The 16,996-nt window shown below is 48.6% G+C and overlaps 1 protein-coding gene and 1 long non-coding RNA gene across 2 annotated transcripts in view; one reads left to right on the top strand and one right to left on the bottom strand.

Moving 5' to 3' along the window:
* TNFSF4 (TNF superfamily member 4) overlaps nt 1-342 on the bottom strand; it is a 107,794-nt gene extending 107,452 nt beyond the window's left edge. Inside the window, exon 1 of the mRNA XM_069233346.1 lies at nt 165-342. Coding sequence (XP_069089447.1) covers nt 165-329 — 165 coding nt within the window. The 5' untranslated portion in view covers nt 330-342. The remainder of the gene's footprint in view (nt 1-164) is intronic.
* The window catches only part of LOC138294168 (uncharacterized), a 354,474-nt gene that overhangs the window by 129,848 nt on the left and 207,630 nt on the right, over nt 1-16,996 (top strand). The gene's annotated exons all lie outside the window — the stretch shown is intronic.

Here is a 16,996-nt window from a genome sequence, read left to right as displayed (position 1 = left end):
GGTGCCGGAAGTTTTGACATGTACACAAAGTTCCCTGCAGTAGACGCATGACACCCTCTGGCTATTTCATCACCATGGCCATCTGTTCTGAAAGCGTGAATGGCACGGGCCTGTGGTTGAGAGTGATGGGCGGAGGGGGAGGGGCGTGGGGTGCCGGCTCTTACCTGAGCCCCTGGGGGCCGGTGGGAGTGCACTCCCATGTACACCAGACAGGCCAGTATTACCAGCCACTGGGCAGTGATGGAGACCAGCAGCAGCCTATATCCGCCATGGGCCCTTTGGGGGCAAATCTGGCAGCAGGTGCATTGATTCGACCTGTTCTCCTCCATTCCACAGCCGAGAGATGACGATAGATGTACCGCAGGCCCTCCGTGGCGTGGAAGTGTTGATCGGCTCGGGTGATACACGAAGTAAGCCTCTGAAAGCGAGAGGCCTCTGGTTATTATAGATACCTAGTGGGCGGGGGACTTTCGTGACTAATCCGAATTTCCCGTCCCTCGCAGCTCTCCAGGGCTGGCTGGGATCGGGCCCTGCTGCCGAGGACCGCTCTACGCCCGGGCAAATCACTCGATTCGAGCGGGGAACCCCCTCTTCAGGACCCTGAAACACAGAGGGCACGAGATCACGCAGTATGTCCGCGTGGGAGATGGGACGGACGCCGAAACCCCGTGGCCATGATAGAAAGTGGATTCACCCTTGCTCGTTCTCATGTTTAATTCTGTGTGTGGATTGTGCTTTGCGATTTTAGACTGTGTAATGTGTAAGCTAAATGGTGTGTGTTTTGCTGTAGTATAGCGTGTAATATTTGGAACTGTGTTATGTTGTCTGATACAATATGTAGCCGTGCTGTGTTATGTTATGCCATATTTTACTTGGGTTAGTTGTGCTGGGATGTGTTATGTGTTCTTGTTATTTAATCGTTCATGCTTCTCATGGTCCATTCCAACGTGGTAAGGGGACAGGTGTGAGAAGCCTTTCTTTTTAGTGTCGAGCGCACAAGCGCTCTGTCCCTGTTGTAATCTCTCTTTGGGCTTTTAACCACGCCCATGTCACACCTGTCACTTTCATTGGTTCGTGAGCTTGCCTTTTAAAATCCGCTTGATTTCATTAGTGAAAGGCATCCATACGCCATGTCTTTTCTGGTGTTTAGCCCTCCTCGAGCGCACCTCCCAACTACTGGAAACATACAAGGCTCCATGTTTTCAGCCTGGTTTCTGCACTACTTTATCTTTTTATTTTATTTTGTTTGAAGTAACATAAATCTTAATACTGTCCCTCATGTCACAATGATGATGTAAATGTGACATTTTATGCATTATGTTAATCGAAGTATTATTAGTTTGATTGTAAAGTGATGCACTGAGAAGCCATGTTAGTGTGTAGACACTCTACATTAACTGATGAAACCCATGAGGTATAGAGATTAAATTTCATGTTTGCAGAATAAATTTGTCATTATGATATATTTCAGAGTATAAACTAATAGCTTGCATGAAAACAATGTTCGATTTCTAATGGGAAATGTTTTAAAATCGTATGCAAAAGTATTAATAGAAATGTATTAGAGCTATTTTGTTTAAAAGTTACTGTAACATGAATGCTAATAGAAGTTTATTAACGTTGAAATCATAATTTGCACATTGAAATGTGTTTTATTTGCAAAAATCTAATGTGCTGTTTTAATTCACTTGCAGGTGCCTAAGTGAGGCCTGTTAGGCCCTGTATTCATGACTGTACAGAAAATGTCTAGTCATCTTGCTAACGTGAACCTATCTTCCACATTTTGTTCTTATGAGAATGCTAGTTTGGTAATAGATGTCTATTGTTGTACACATAGTGAGCCTGAAAGTTGTCCTTGAGGACAGAACATTTAGGACTGTGGACTGGTAACATATACAGCTGTTGCAATGGAAGCGTACAGATGGACACCATTCTCATGTACCTCTCGAGAATCTTCACCAATGTTACAGTCTGAGTCACATGATCAGTTTTCTATTGGATGTTACACCTTCAGCGTCATGTGGAATGATGGACTGACAAATTATCTTGCCCTATGAACTTTAATATACCATTCCCCAGCTGGACTTTGGTCAGAGAGAAGCCCGAAGAATCTGAATCTGCATTCTCCCTTGCTGAACCCCTTGGACTCTGAGAGGTATAATCCTTGCCCCTTTGAAATACCGTGCTGAGATTTAGAGATCTTTCCCCTTACCCAAAGAAGAAGACTCTTGACCGAGCTTTTGAAATGCTGATGTCTTTCCTTTTTAATGACTTTTCGCCGACTTTAGTTAGTGACCTAGTGCCCAAGATTTCCTTTTTTCCAATTTTTTTGAGCAATAGGATTGGTCCCATGCTATTGGCCACTCAAAATTATGTCCACCCTGAATTGTGTCCCATGGTTTGTTCCGAAGAATGCTGAAGTTCCAGCGTCATGCCTGCATGAGACGGATGTGTGAGTATTAATAGGGGTTTTTGCTTCCATTGCTTTTGGCCTGAAGTTTGTGTTAAAGTGTAGGTTGTGATATGTTTTGGGGAGTCGTCATACTCTTGTGATTGTGGCACTTGGTAAAAAATGTTTGCGGTTGTTGTTGATAGGTCCATTGTGGCTTAAGAGCCAGGGGTAATGCACATGTGTAGAAGATACTTGGTGAATTTACTGTCTGCAGTGAGGTACTTGTCATGAGACATTGTCGACAGATATTTCTCCTTGAATGAGTTTGAGTTTAATTGGTATTATAAGAATCTTGCGTGCACAGAGAGGATATATATCGACCAGAGTGAGGTTTGCTGGTCAAGTCTAATTTGTTGTGTAGTTGTGAAAGCTATAGTCGGAAAGCGTATCTCTGTACTGCTTTGAAGTGTTTGAGTTGAGTCCCTATCCTGTAATACGCAGACTAATTGTTGGTTTTTGCTCGTAATATTTTGTATTAGATGTGTATGAGCGAGTGTGTGAGAGGCAATTGTGAAGTTAATGTGTTGCTGAAAGGAGGGACTTTGAAGTCATCATGTGCCACCTTGGTATTAGTTGATTGGTTTGAAGACGCACTGATATCGGTGGACAGTGCTGCATTGCTATTGGTTAAGGACATAGAGAGAAAAGGATTGTGGGATTGAAGTTACTTCCTGATTCAAACAAAAAGTGATTGTGATTTATTGAATCTGATTGAAAATGAGGATCTTCAAAGTGTTAAAAAGTGCATTGAAAGGAGTTGTGTTTATTCCAGTTAGAGAGGGAGTGGAAACCCCACCTGAAGGTACTCCAGGTCATTATGTAGCATCGGAAAAAGGTTTTCATTCATGTGTGCGGCTTGAACATTGGTACACGATTACTGAGAAAGGAGGTGCATTAGCATTTTCCTGTTATGGAACTTTTATTTTAAGAACTCTAGACAATCTGAGGCTAGTGTTTTATGAGATGAAACCACCTCTGAGAGCCACAGAATTTGAAATGCTTAACATTTGGAAACACATAGGGTGACTGAAATTGAAAACAAAGAATGAGAATAGAGTGCAGAAAGCATTAAAGACAATTGCGGAGGCAAGATGGGATGAAGAGCTTGAAGAGCAGACATAGTTGAAGGAGCTAGATTGTATCCAGTTATTTCTAGCAGAGAAGGAGGAAACTCTAAACCTAAGACTAAAAAAAAGACAGGAAAATTAGAGTAGACAACAGATACTGATGATGAAAAGATAGTGACATAAAAGGGTGATTCAGATGCTGAGTTTATAAATCAGATCTTGTTAAATGTCTGCCTCCATACCACTCTGTTGAAGTAGGAGCAAGAGGTGAAGCTGCACAAAATGTAACTCCACATGTGCACAAACCCCAAATCTGATAGTAGCCGGTGCGCCTGCAAAGTTAGTGATACAAATTCCTGAGGTAAATCAACCAGTTGAGAGGTTTAGCACAGTCAGTTCAGCCTGTACAGAGTCCTACTGTGAATCAGATTGTGCTGAATTCTAATGTGAGCCAGACAGTGCTGTCACCTCATGTGAATCTGTACCAAATTTTATTCTGAATCAACCTGTGCAAATGTTCAGTCTAGGCCAGTCAATACCAATTGTGTCGCCGACTCAAGCAGGACATAGGGGGTAATTCTAACTTCGGTGGGCGGCGGAGGCCGCCCGCCAAAGTTCCCCCGCCAGAATACCGCACCGCGGTCAAATGACCGCCGCGGTCATTCTGACTTTCCCGCTGGGCGGGCGGGCGACCGCCAAAAGGCCGCCCGCCCGCCCAGCGGGAAAGACCCAGCAACAATGAAGCCGGCTCCGAATGGAGCCGGTGGAGTTGCTGGTGTGCGACGGGTGCAGTTGCACCCGTCGCGATTTTCAGTGTCTGCTTTGCAGACACTGAAAATCTCAATGGGGCCCTGTTAGGGGGCCCCTGCAGTGCCCATGCCAATGGCATGGGCACTGCAGGGGCCCCCAGGGGCCCCACGACACCCGTTCCCGCCATCCTGAAACAGGATGGCGGTAAGGGGGTCGGAATCCCCATGGCGGCGCTGCTTGCAGCGCCGCCTTGGAGGATTCCCTGGGGCGGCGGGAAACCGGCGGGAAACCGGCGGGAAACCGCCGGTTTCCCTTTTCTGACCGCGGCTTTACCGCCGCGGTCAGAATGGCCCCTGAAGCACCGCCAGCCTGTTGGCACTGCTTCCGCGGCACTCTGCCCTGGCGGTTTACAACCGCCAGGGTCAGAATGACCGCCAAAGTGTCAGTACTGTCTTGTCAGGACAGAGTGAGGGAATGACAGTTCCTCAGAATTAGACAAATCATATTGGTCCCAATGCATTAACAGTTCCTATCATTATAGGTCCTGTTGTTCCCTTGTATGCTCCAGGTACGTCTAGAAGCAATGCACATTCATTAAAGGTCCCAACAGTTCCCAATACACCTGCTGCATCCACTGGGATATCACCAAATGGTATGCAGAGATCAGTTTATTCTAACAACTCAGAGATGGAGAGAACAGCTTCTCTTCTTAGACCATTAACCCCCACACAAATTGTAGACCCAAGCCCAATGACAAATGAGACAGGATTTACCCATGATGCGAGGTTTCCTTAGAAAGCCTCACCATATTTTGTGCCCAGCAGATTCTGAGCAGTAATTGCAGTACTCCACAAGGAGGAATACCCTTTAACATGCTAGGTAATATGTCTATTTCTAATACCCAGAATCAGCACACTGTTGTTCCTTTAAGAGCAGAAGTGACGCAGAATAATCCTGTGCGTTTAAAAGGTTTCACTGCACAACAGTTGAGTGATTGATTAAATAATTTGAGTCGTGAAGGTGCGGTAGGTATGGGCACCACCCCTACGGTGGTGATGGACAGGGGAATGGTTACTCCCCTTTTCTTTGTCCAGTTTCGCGCCAGACCAGGGACTGGGGTCCCTGAACCGTTGTGTAGACTGAATTATGCAAGAGGGCACCGTTTGTGCCCTTCAAAGCATTTCCTGAGGCTCCGGGAGGATACCCCTCCCATGCCTGTAACACCTATTTCCAATGGGAGAGGGTGCAACATCCATCTCCTAAAGGAAATGCATTGTTCTAGCTTCCTGGGATTAAGCTGCTCAATTCTCAGGAGGGCAGAAGCCTGTCTGTGAGAACAGAAGAAACCCCAGAGAGAGATAAATCATTGTAGGAGGCTGGCCTGGTTTGTAGTGGGTACCTAAGGTACTTACACCTTATACCAGTGGTTCTCAAACTTTTTAATGCCAAGCCCCCCCCAGGGGGAAAATAAAATCATCGCCCCCCCCTCAGAATTTTTTACAATTATTCTATCAAGTGGACTATGTTTAAATATGTCTAGACTTATTTAAACATTGCAGTTAAGTTCTGTTTCCCTTTTAAAAATGCAGTAAATGTATTTTTGCTTACAAAAAGCAGTGTTATCTGCATAATGCCTCTTTTGGCCAGAGCCTGGCGCCCCGCCTAGGATCACTTGAGGCCCCCCTAGGCGGGCCGGCCCCCCAGTTTGAATACCCCAGCCTTATACAAGGTCCAGTTATCCCTTATTAGTGAAATGTAGGCAGTGTCCAGCAGATTAGGCTGTCTAGGGGGTAGCTGTAGCAGAGCAGCCAAGGCTGAACTAGGACACATGTGAAGGTCCTGCAATACCACAATAGGTACACAGTACTTATACACAACAAAAGACAATACTCAATGTTACCAAAAACAAAGGTACTTTATTTTAGTGACACAAGGCCAAAAATATCTTAGAGGCAATACTCCTTCTGGAGGGAAGTATTATACACAATATATACACTAGTAACCAAAATCCGGTTTGTAAACAGTCAAAGAATAGTGTAAACAGTAAAAAATACAATAGATTGCAATAGGCCTAGGGAAACACAAACCATACACTAAAATAGTGGAATGCGAATACCGAATTCCCCCCTAGGCAAGGGTAGTGTTTAGAGGGGCACTGGGGGTGTAAGAAAACACCAAAGGTAAGTAAATTACCCCACTTCAGAGCCCAGGAAAGCAGGAGTAAAGTACAGCATGTTTCCTCAGAGCACATTACAAGCTGTTATGAAGAATTCTGCAAGAACTAAGCAAGACTGCAAGCAACTACTGATGGATTCCTGGACCTGAAGACCTGCGGAGAGAGGAGACCAAGTCCAGAAGTCAAAGAAGTGTCCAGGAAGTACAGGAGCCCCTGCCAATCTGGAAGAAGGTGCAAAAATGGATTCTCTGGTTGGAAGAAAAGACAGAAATACACCAAAGAAGATAGCTGCAGGTTCCTGCTTGGTGCAAGAGATGTCTCAAGTCGAATTGGGGGATGAAGGCTGTTTGCGTTGCTGCATTCCGTCAACAAGCCTTGGTTCATGCAAGTACACGGTTTGCATAAGGAGGAGCTGCCTGAACCCAGAAGGGACCTGGAGGTCTTAACTCAGACTGAGGATACATAGAGGGCTCCCAGCACTTCTTAGAGCCCTCAGAAGATCAGGCAGCACCCACAGGAGTCCCAGAAAATGGGTATAAAGGAAATGCAAAGTGCGGTCGTCACAGCACTAAACTGTAGGATCCCACGCCGCCAGAGAAAAACTCAGGGAGCTGTGCGTCGCAGGATGGAGTGCTGGGGACCTGGACTGCGCTGTGCTTGAAGAACGTTTGGAAGAAGTGTACAGAAACCCCAGGAGCTGCAGAAGACGCAGTGCACAGAGGTACTGTCGCAGCACGGGGAGGCAAGCCCTTACCTCCACCAAATTTGGACAGCTAGACCTTTGGACAATCTGTACAGTCTGGGTCACTTCGTACCACCACCTCTGTTCCAGGGATCACGCTAGTCGACAGGTTGTAATTGATAGATATCAGTCTCATGTCAGTAGCAGCTGAAACAACTAAGTAGGCGTGCACTAGATGGAGCACCTTGAAAAACGTGTATTGGGGGCTGCACAGATGTCTTATTATTCCACAAAGTCGCTGTGAATGATCCTCAAATGAACAATGGTTTGGAAGCAGCCCATGTATGCACCTTCATATTTGATGCTTTGAGGCATGGTACGGGTGGCAAACTGTTACAATGTCCAACTGGTATGATGTTGACAGATGCATCCCTATCGATTACAAAGGTTTAGTTTAATCTTGAGGCAATGTCCATATGAGTTCTTTTGTTTCCTTAACTCACTTGTTTTTGGCATTCATTTGTCTTTCTTGCCAGCGACGAGGTCCATATGTGCATGTTGCTCTTTTTCATCTGTGATCATTGCACATTCACCCTTTTCACTGTCATTCACTGGTGACGTCGTGGAACTCTTGCAGGATGAATTTGATGATGATCGACTTCAATTAGTTTCCACCTGTCGCAGTAGAGATTGCTTTTTGTCTTTGTGTGTTTGGTGAGAATGCTTTTGGAACCTTTTGGCGTCCATTTTCTCATCTCGTTGTGACACATGTGGTTTCTCTTTTGCTTCGCAAACCGGTATCAAGTGATTCTCCTTTTGGTAGTCTGCACATTTGTCAGACTAAACATTTATCCTCATGTGGAAAGGAAAATTCACATTGGAAACACAATCTTTCTTTGAAGATGTCGACCTATGGGCATCTGCTTTTTTAGAGCATGTATCCCCTACTCGTCACCAGTTGTTGCATACTTCCCAGCCCAGGATCATACACAAGAACATGCCACACACGGAGCTCGTAGTTAATGTCTTTATTCATCAACATACAAGATCCAACTGACTTCTCAATATGCCATAACCGTTAAAGGCCACAGCTGCAAGACTGATTGCATAATCTCTTCATTGAATCTGCCACGGGATCATAGTGCTCACAGTCCTAAGAAACTACAGTAGCTATGCCCCTGATATTTTAGAGGGAGCTGGATCTTGTCATATTGTGTGTGCTGTGACTGGTGGTGTGGCTGTAGTCTGAAACAAATCAGCTACCACCGGCAGTTCTTTATTTATAAACAGACAAAGCATGCAGTTGGTTGCAGGCCCTGGTCTGTAGTGAGGCTCAGTGCCAAAACAACTCAGTGGCACTCAACCATTCCCATGCGCAGGGCCTTTGGCTGTAGCTGGCTTGGGGTTGGGCACAGTGCCTGTTGCTAGGCTCTACACCCAACCACCTGCAAGCGCCCTACCTTCCGCAGCGCACAGCATTTGACAGTTAGTTACAGGGCCCGACTGGAGATAGGCTGACCTATTCACTTTGGCAAACGGTCATAACTGCAAAATATAACAAACTGATGTATTGGCTTTACCAAGCGGTGAGCATATCAACATATATAAAGCTTATCTATCATCTTTGTCCAAAAACCACAAATAATGTTAATCATCTGTAACTCACACAATGGAATGTTTAGAAAAAGTGATTGTAAAAATGTTTAATAAGGTTGTGTAAAAACATGTCTCTGAATCTTTATTTAAGATCTTTCAGTCCAAAAGATGCAATCATAAAAACACAAGAGGACCTTGCATAGCATAGAGATAAAGTAAGGAGTGTTTTAGAAAAATTTAGTAAGTTCTCCTGGGGTCATGGATTTTATGACCCAGGAGACTTACTTTTTTAATGTTGCTTGGGGGCTGCTGTTATTTCTGCCATTCCCCCAAAACCTAAACAAATGTTTATTGGTGCCCCTGCCTCTTTTGGGGGCACCAGTAGCAAGAAAATATGTATTAGGGCATTATGGGGAGCTCCTTGCCAGATCAGTGAATAGTAAATGAGCTGCTCTGACCAGTTATTGTTTTTTCACTTTTCTTATTTGTCTTAAATTTTTGTGGGTGTCCTGGTGAGAACCTGGGACACCCACATCTTTATTTGTTTATTTGTGGTTGGCCACAGGGAGAGCCCCGGGGACCCGGCGGCCCCAGTCAGCTCCCCAGCAGGCACCCAACATGGGTGTTGGTGGGACCTAGGTTTTTTTATTAAGTGGGTGCCCCCACAGGTCAATGTTTTGTTGGTCTCAGGGCCTCCACAGCCCGAGCTAGCCATTTTTTAATTTTAAATTAGGTGAACACTATGATCATAACACATGGGGATCCATTTGGAGGGATTTGATATGTGAATTTGCCAGGTGGGGGTTACAACTCCCACAGTAATATCATTCAGGAAATTGGTATTTCAAGCACAACATCACTTACCACTATATCATCCTAACATATGTAGCATTACTTTTATGTCTTTTTATAATTTACTTGTAACACAGGCCTTGCTGTACATTGATGTGGTCTCTGTTCATGCGTTGACAGCAATGAAGTATGCAATGGAAGTAGAAGACCTAGAAAACAGGTCTGGTTATATTCTAACAAGAGTTGTTCAATTTGTGCAGACAAATAAAGCATTTCTACAGTTGCGAGGTGTATTATGTGTACAGTTGTCATGTTTTCTGAGGCTCATGTTAGCTGGCCAGAGAAGCTTTTCCTTCTCAGAGCTCTTTATTAAAACCTGCAGGTGAAATATGCCTACAAGGAGAAATGAGTTTGCAAATTCCATCTTGAAGGAATATGATGGGGCCGTTTTAACGTTTACGTTATGTGCACAAAAATATATGCTAGGTTAATGATATTTACAACCAGATAGTCACATGATTTGTAGAAGAATGGTGCATAATAAATAATAATACAATTCAGTGAGTCAAAGGACTTTTATTCGACACAAGGCCACAAAAGAATAAATAACATACATAAATATTATTACAAACATGATAAAACAGTTCCTACAATGGAGACAAAGGGCCTGAAGCAGCTCTTTGTCATTATCCTATCAAAACCAGCAACAATACAGAATAAATAAAATGATAACACGGCCATAAAACACCGGGGGGGGGGGTATGGCCAAGATGGCGGCGTGAGCGGACGCGTCTTCGCGAGCTCTGCCGCCTGGGCCCTTTCAGAGGCACTGCGGCCCCGGGTCACCACGCCCGGACCTCCCCCTGCTCCGAAGGGGGTGGCAAGAAGACACGGTCGCCCCGAGGAGGGATTCGGGGATCGCCCATTGGCACGGGAGTCTGCGACGTCGGGCCCTTCTGGCCCTGGGCCGCGCTCGCTGTCGGCAGGTGCGGAAAGCGGTGGTGTCGGCCGCGTGGATCGGCTTAGTGGTCGGCAGTGATGTAAGAGGCCTAGTGAGGCCAGTGGAGGCCCCGAGTGAGCGGCTGGCGGCGGCGGAGGCAACTGGAGGAGCCTTGGGCCTGGAGGCCGTGTCCTGGGACGTGCCCAGTGAGTTTGGCCTCCAGGGGCTGGGGCAGCCATTTTGGTGCCGGGAGTCGGTGGAGGGACCCTGGTGAGAGGCAGGGGCGGCGGTGAGGTGTCGCCGGTCTGCCCCTGGGTCCCAGGTAGAGGGGCCTCTTGTGGAGCAGAGACGCAGGGGCCCCTGGTTGGTGGGACGCACTCACAAGCAGAAGGGGCCTACAGTGAGGTGGACGAGGTCTAGTATCGGGCCTAATATTAAGCTGGTGCAGGGGTGGACCTCTGATGACGTCCTCTAAACCCAAACGGGACCAGTCAGTGAGGGAAATGTTGACCAGATCCCACCCGGTGCGGGGTAGGCCAGCTGAGGGGTCGATTGTAACGAGAGTCCTGACTATCGCGGGGAGGTGGAAGATGATGGTGAGGCCCCAGTCACGAAGGGTTTTCTCACCTCCTTGTTTGATTCGCTTCTGAGAGACCTGCAGGAACTTCGGAGGGACATTTCCCAAGAGATGAAGGAGCTGCGTGCGGAGGTCACGTCCCTGGGAGAACGAGTGGCAAATGTTGAGGATGGTGAGATCTCTCGGGAGGAGGAGGTGGAACACATGCAGCAGGAGATCATACGTCTTCGTGAGCAGCAGGATCTCCTGCAGATTGCGGTTGAGGACTTGGAGAACCGGTCCCAACGGCATAACATACGTATCAGGGGAGTCCCGAGCGGAGCAAAGAAGGAGAACATTGGTGAATTCGTCATAGCGTTGTTCCGCTCCATCCTAGGCCCAGATGATTTACGAGAGATTACGCTAGATCGAGTTCATCGTGTGGGCCGCTCCGGAGGGACCGGTGATCGGCCACCTGACATTTTAGCGTGTGTCCATAACTATGGAATTAAAGAAAGCATCCTGCAGAGAACCCGAAACCTCTCTCAGGTACAGTTCCGTGGGCATGCGCTTCAATTGTTTCAGGACCTCTCGCTGCGGACTCTGCAGAGTTTTTAAGCCAATCACAGAGCACTTACGGGCGAATTCTACATCTTACTCCTGGGGTCACCCCTTTCGCCTTATCTTCCGGTGGGAGGACCAGTTGCGCCAGGTGAAATCGGTGCTAGAGGTGCGCAGGATCCTGCACTTGGAGGAGATTGAACGTGATGATGGCACGCGCGCAGAAGCTGCTGCCGGGGAACGCCCGCGTTGGCGGCAGAAGGAGAGGAAGAGGAAACAGCAGCGACCTACCACAACGGAGCAAGCGCTGGAAAGACAATCCGTACTGAGCAGTTTGGCTGCTGGGACCAGTGCTTAAGCGGGGGGCACCCGGGTGCTGCTACACTAATCTGGGGTCGTGGCAGTTTAGGCCTTGAGACCACTTGAGAGGGGCTTGTGTGGTGGAGTCGCTGGACTCTAAGTGATGAACTTGTGCGGTTCTGCTGCCCCTGTCGGGACTTTGTCTCTCTGGAGATGTGAGTCAGAGGACTTCTATGTTGTAAGCACCTGTTGTGCGTTATGGTTATGTGTTGGTGTGCTTCCCCTGGAATCTACATGAGTGTTGCTCTTGCTTGCTGTCTCTGTGTGTGGGAGCTGCCCCAGTGCTGTTGCTGGCTCTTGCCCCTAAGTGGGGGTCCCCACCCACGAAACGTAGCCTGCTGGGTACCACATGTCCCTTAAGTGTCTAAGCTTGAATGTCCGGGGGCTCAACAATCCAGCTAGGAGGTTGGCAATTCTGTCTGGCCTTGAGAGGTCCGGGAGTCATGTCTGCCTTTTGCAGAAGATGCACTTACTGTCCAAGGATACATATCGTATGTCCTCAAAGTGGTTCCCCAGGCAGGTTTGGTCCTCAGCTCCTACAAAGCATGCTGGGGTGGCGATACTTCTGTCAAAGGCCTTTCGTGGGGAGGTGGTAGCCAGGATACATGAGGTACAGGGTAGGTTCTTGGTTCTTAGGGTGCGGGTTGGGGCCTTCTTCTTTACTATTGCAACATTGTATGCTCCTAACATGTAGCAAGAAGTCTTTATGAGGCAGGCCATCTCCCCAATACTCAATACACCGGCAGAGCAATTCTGGTGGCGGGGGACTTCAACCTGGTAATGGACAATGAGTTGGATAGGTCTGGGCATCGATTTGGGCAGACTGGGGCAATGACTATAGCGGGCGACAGTGGTTGGCTGACTGTGGCCTGGAGGATGTCTGGAGGAAGGCGCATCCAACACTCAGGGATTATTTATTTTACTCTGCTGCCTCCAAGACGTATACACGTATAGATTTTTTCTTGGCCTCCCCGGAGTTCACCTCTCGGATTAGTGAGCCCCGGGCCTTAACATACCATGCACCTATTACCCTGGTGGCCTGTCTTGAAGTGGGGCGAGTGGGGACCTCGGGTTGGCGCTTTAGGGATACTATTTTGCAGAGCAGGGTGGTGGAGGAGACGCTGCGGCGCGCGATTCTGGACTATCTTAGTTTCAATGATGATGGGAGAACTAGCTTGGAGACTTTGTGGGAGGCTCTGAAAGCAGTAGTCTGAGGAGAAGTGATGTCGCTCTCGGCTAAAAACAATAAAGCAAGGAGGGAGCAGAGGGCGGTGTTACAGCAAAACGTGGTGGCACTAGAACGCTCCCACAAGTATATGGGCGCACCTAGAGTGTGGAGGGAGCTGGAGAAGGCGCGACAGCAGTTGAAGCGGCTGGACTGGGACAGGGCAGAATATGCGATAGTGCGGCTTAAACATAAATATTACACTGGGAGCAATAGGTGTGGGAAGCTTCTTGCGCACCGGTTGAGGGCGCAGCGCTTGGCTATGGCAAAAAGATGGTACACTCCCCCTCTAAAGGTGAGGTGCGAATGGATGATCAAATGGCGGAGGCGTTAGCTGAGTATTACAAGGAGCTATATGCTGCGGTGAAGGGGACCCGCAGCAAGTGGACCCTGCTGCCTTTCTCGCAGATAGTAATATTACTCCACTTGGTGAGCGTGATGCGTCCTCCTTAGATCAGCCTATTAAGGTGGAGGAGGTTATTTCAGCGATATCACGTCTAAAGGTTGGGAAATCCCCTGGCCCAGATGGCTTTACAGCACTTTTTTACAAAACGTTTTGCCCGGAGCTGGCACCGCTTTTGGCGAGGCTCTTTAATTCTTTTCGTTTGTCCGGGGCCCTCACGCCTAGCATGCTGGAGGCCACCATTGCGGTCATTCACAAGCCTGGGAAGGATCCAGCAGAGTGTGCTTCTTATAGACCCATTTCGCTCCTGAATATAGACGCCAAGTTGTTTACTGGCATATTGGCTCACCGCCTTAATCCTTACATGCCTGGTCTTATAGACCCGGATCAGACGGGCTTCATTCCACATCGACAGTGCGGCGATAATACGAAGCGACTTTGCATCTAATAGATAAAACTAGCAGATCTCGTAGAGAGGCGCTTCTCTTCTCTATTGACGCGGAGAAGGCATTCGATAGAGTCCATTGGCCTTATCTTTTTCAGGTACTGGGGCATTATGGGCTAGGCCTAGTGTTCAGGTCCTGGATCCAATGCATTTATTGTGCACGTAAGGCTGCTGTTCGTGTTAATGGAACTCTGTCCTTGCCGTTTCCGATTGGTCGAGGAACACGGCAGGGGTGCCCGCTCTCCCCTCTACTGTTCGCGCTGTGTTTGGAGCCTTTTGCTCAGTGCCTACGCAACAACCCTCTTATCTCTGGCATCAAGTTTGTGGGAGACCATCACCTCATTAGTTTATATGCGGATGACATGATGCTTACTCTTGCAGAGCCCATGGTTTCGCTTTCAGCCCTTATGGCGCCCCTGAGTGAGTTTAGCGAGGTTTCTGGGTTTCGGGTGAATATGCAGAAGTCGCAGGTCCTCAGTTTGCCTACCTTTCCGGAACATGACGAAAGCTTAAGGGCATGGTATCCTCTTATTTGGTTGACGTCGCAGAAGAGCTGGAACTATGCCACGCTAGTTCGCGAGGTGTTGCAGGATTTGGGGAACTTGGGAAAGCATAAGCTCTCTTGGCTGGGCAGGGTCTCGGCGGTGAAGATGACAGTGCTGCCGTGCATACTCTGGGGGTCATTCTAACCCTGGCGGTAAAAACCGCCAGGGCGAATGACCGCGGTAGCACCGCCAACAGGCTGGCGGTGCACCGCTGGGCATTCTGACCGCGGCGGTTCAGCCGCGGCCAGAAACGGAAAGTCGGCGGTGTACCGCCGACTTTCCGCTGCCCTTGAGAATCCTCCATGGCGGCGGAGCGCGCTCTGCCGCCATGGGGATTCTGACACCCCCTACCGCCATCCTGTTCCTGGCGGGTCTCCCGCCAGGAACAGGATGGCGGTAGGGGGTGCCGCGGGGCCCCCGTAAGAGGGCCCCAAAAGGAATTTCAGTGTCTGCCTAGCAGACACTGAAATTCGCGACGGGTGCTACTGCACCCGTCGCACTCCAGCAACTCCGCCGGCTCCATTCGGAGCCGGCTTCATCGTTGCTGGGTCTTTCCCGCTGTGCTGGCGGGCGGCCTTTTGGCGGTCACCCGCCAGCACAGCGGGAAAGCCAGAATGGCCGCCGCGGTCTTGTGACCGCGGTGCGGTCATTTGGCGGTTAGAATCACCGCCTCTATGTCTTCCAAGCACTTCCTCTGACCCCTCCGTCTCGAACGATAGCGACCCTCCAGTGTGCTGTCCTGAAATTTATAAGGGATGGACGACCGGCGCGGCTCCCGAGGAGTGTTCTGTATCGCCCGGGGGGGGGGGGAACTGCCTGTTCCCTGTCTTCTGCGGTATTTTCAAGCCGCCCAGCTGCGCTTTCTTCTGGAGTGGAGTAGGCCACTTACTGAGAAACGCTGGTGCTTCATGGATCAGGCGGTGGCTGGGTCACACATTTGGAGGGAGACTTGGCTCCAACACCAGCATAGGGCGTGGGGGCTCTACTCTTCCCCGATCACGGGAGCGGCGTTCCGCGTATGGGATGTGGTGGCGCGACGGCTGGGTTTGACGACGTTTCCGTCCCCTAAGTCACAGATTGGTGCGAATCTTGACTTCGCGCCTGGCTTGCAGGTAGAGAATTTTCGCCGTTGGTTTGACAGGGGCTGCAAGAGGGTGGGGAGTCTATTTGATGAGAATGGGGTGATTCCTTTTGATCAGATACGGGAAACGTATGGCTTGACCGAGGCTGATAGACTGTTGTATTATCGAGTACGGCATTGGGCCCTCTTGCTGGCGAATAAAGCTTTAATAGATAGGCCGCTTACCCCGTTTGAGAAATGGATATTGACAAAGAAGGACGATAAGCGGGTGATATTGGAGCTGTATAGATTTCTGCAGGGGGTGGAGCGTCAGCCTAAATCTAAGGGACAGCAGAGATGGGAGAAGGAGCTGGGGAGGGAGTTAACAGAGGAGGAATGGGACAATATATACTATAGAACACATCATATGGCCTATAATGCGGCGGGGACAGAGACAGCATACAAGGTAGACATGCATGGGATCCCGCTAAGTCAGGCCTTTGTTGGAGGGGGTGCGGTAACACGGGCACACTTGTACATCTTCTCTGGCACTGCCCCAAGCTACAGAGATATTGGAAGAGTATCCTGGATGACATCGATAAGGTATTTCAGACAGAGATTCCTAGATTTCCATCGTATGCATTGTTGGGTCTGCCCAATCCCCTCACATTTCCCCTTCGATCGCTGAGGGGTTGACAGATGGCCTTAGCTCTCAATACTGCGCTCCAGACGATTCTCGCCTTATGGGTCTCGGACAGGTTACCAACGTTTGTGTCTTGGCTTCAGAAGCTACGGTTCATTCTAGCGATGGAGAAGCTTACTCTGGCTTCCAAACAGAGGGCGGGGAACATTTGTACATTGTGGAGGCTATTTCTCCAGATTTTGTCTACAGAGTTTACTGAATTGATGTGCCCAGCATATCTAAAGGTCCTGGGGCTGACACGAGAGGTTTAGAGGAGCGGTTAGACCTGTGGGGCCTGGAGAGGGGCAGGGACAATATTGTGAAAGGATGATGAGATGGTGCGGGGGATAGGAGACGGGTGGAGCATTCAGAAGGGGAAGTGCAGTTATTTCTTTATGTTATATTTGTTCTTTGTTGCTTGCTCTGAGAGATCTAGACTGTCGTGCTTTGATTGCTTCGATGATCATCTGAGTGGGGGTGAACTGGGGGAGGATGCTCTTCCCCAGCGGCAGAGCAGCGGTCCTGTGAAATAGCCCTTAAACACGAACGATATGGGATTTCTCGTGCTGCCGATAGTCGAATTGTTTGGAGGATTGATATAGAGCTTTGTACTGTTTTTGTATGTTAAATACCAATAAACAGATTTGATCCATAAAACACTTAGGGGCATATTTATAGCCCCTAGTGCCACCTCGTGCCACACT

Source organism: Pleurodeles waltl, chromosome 4_2, assembly GCF_031143425.1.
Source record: "Pleurodeles waltl isolate 20211129_DDA chromosome 4_2, aPleWal1.hap1.20221129, whole genome shotgun sequence".
Classification (NCBI taxonomy): Eukaryota; Metazoa; Chordata; class Amphibia; order Caudata; family Salamandridae; genus Pleurodeles; species Pleurodeles waltl.
Note: the sequence above shows the minus strand (reverse complement) of the source record. Positions and strands in the feature narration are given on the sequence as shown.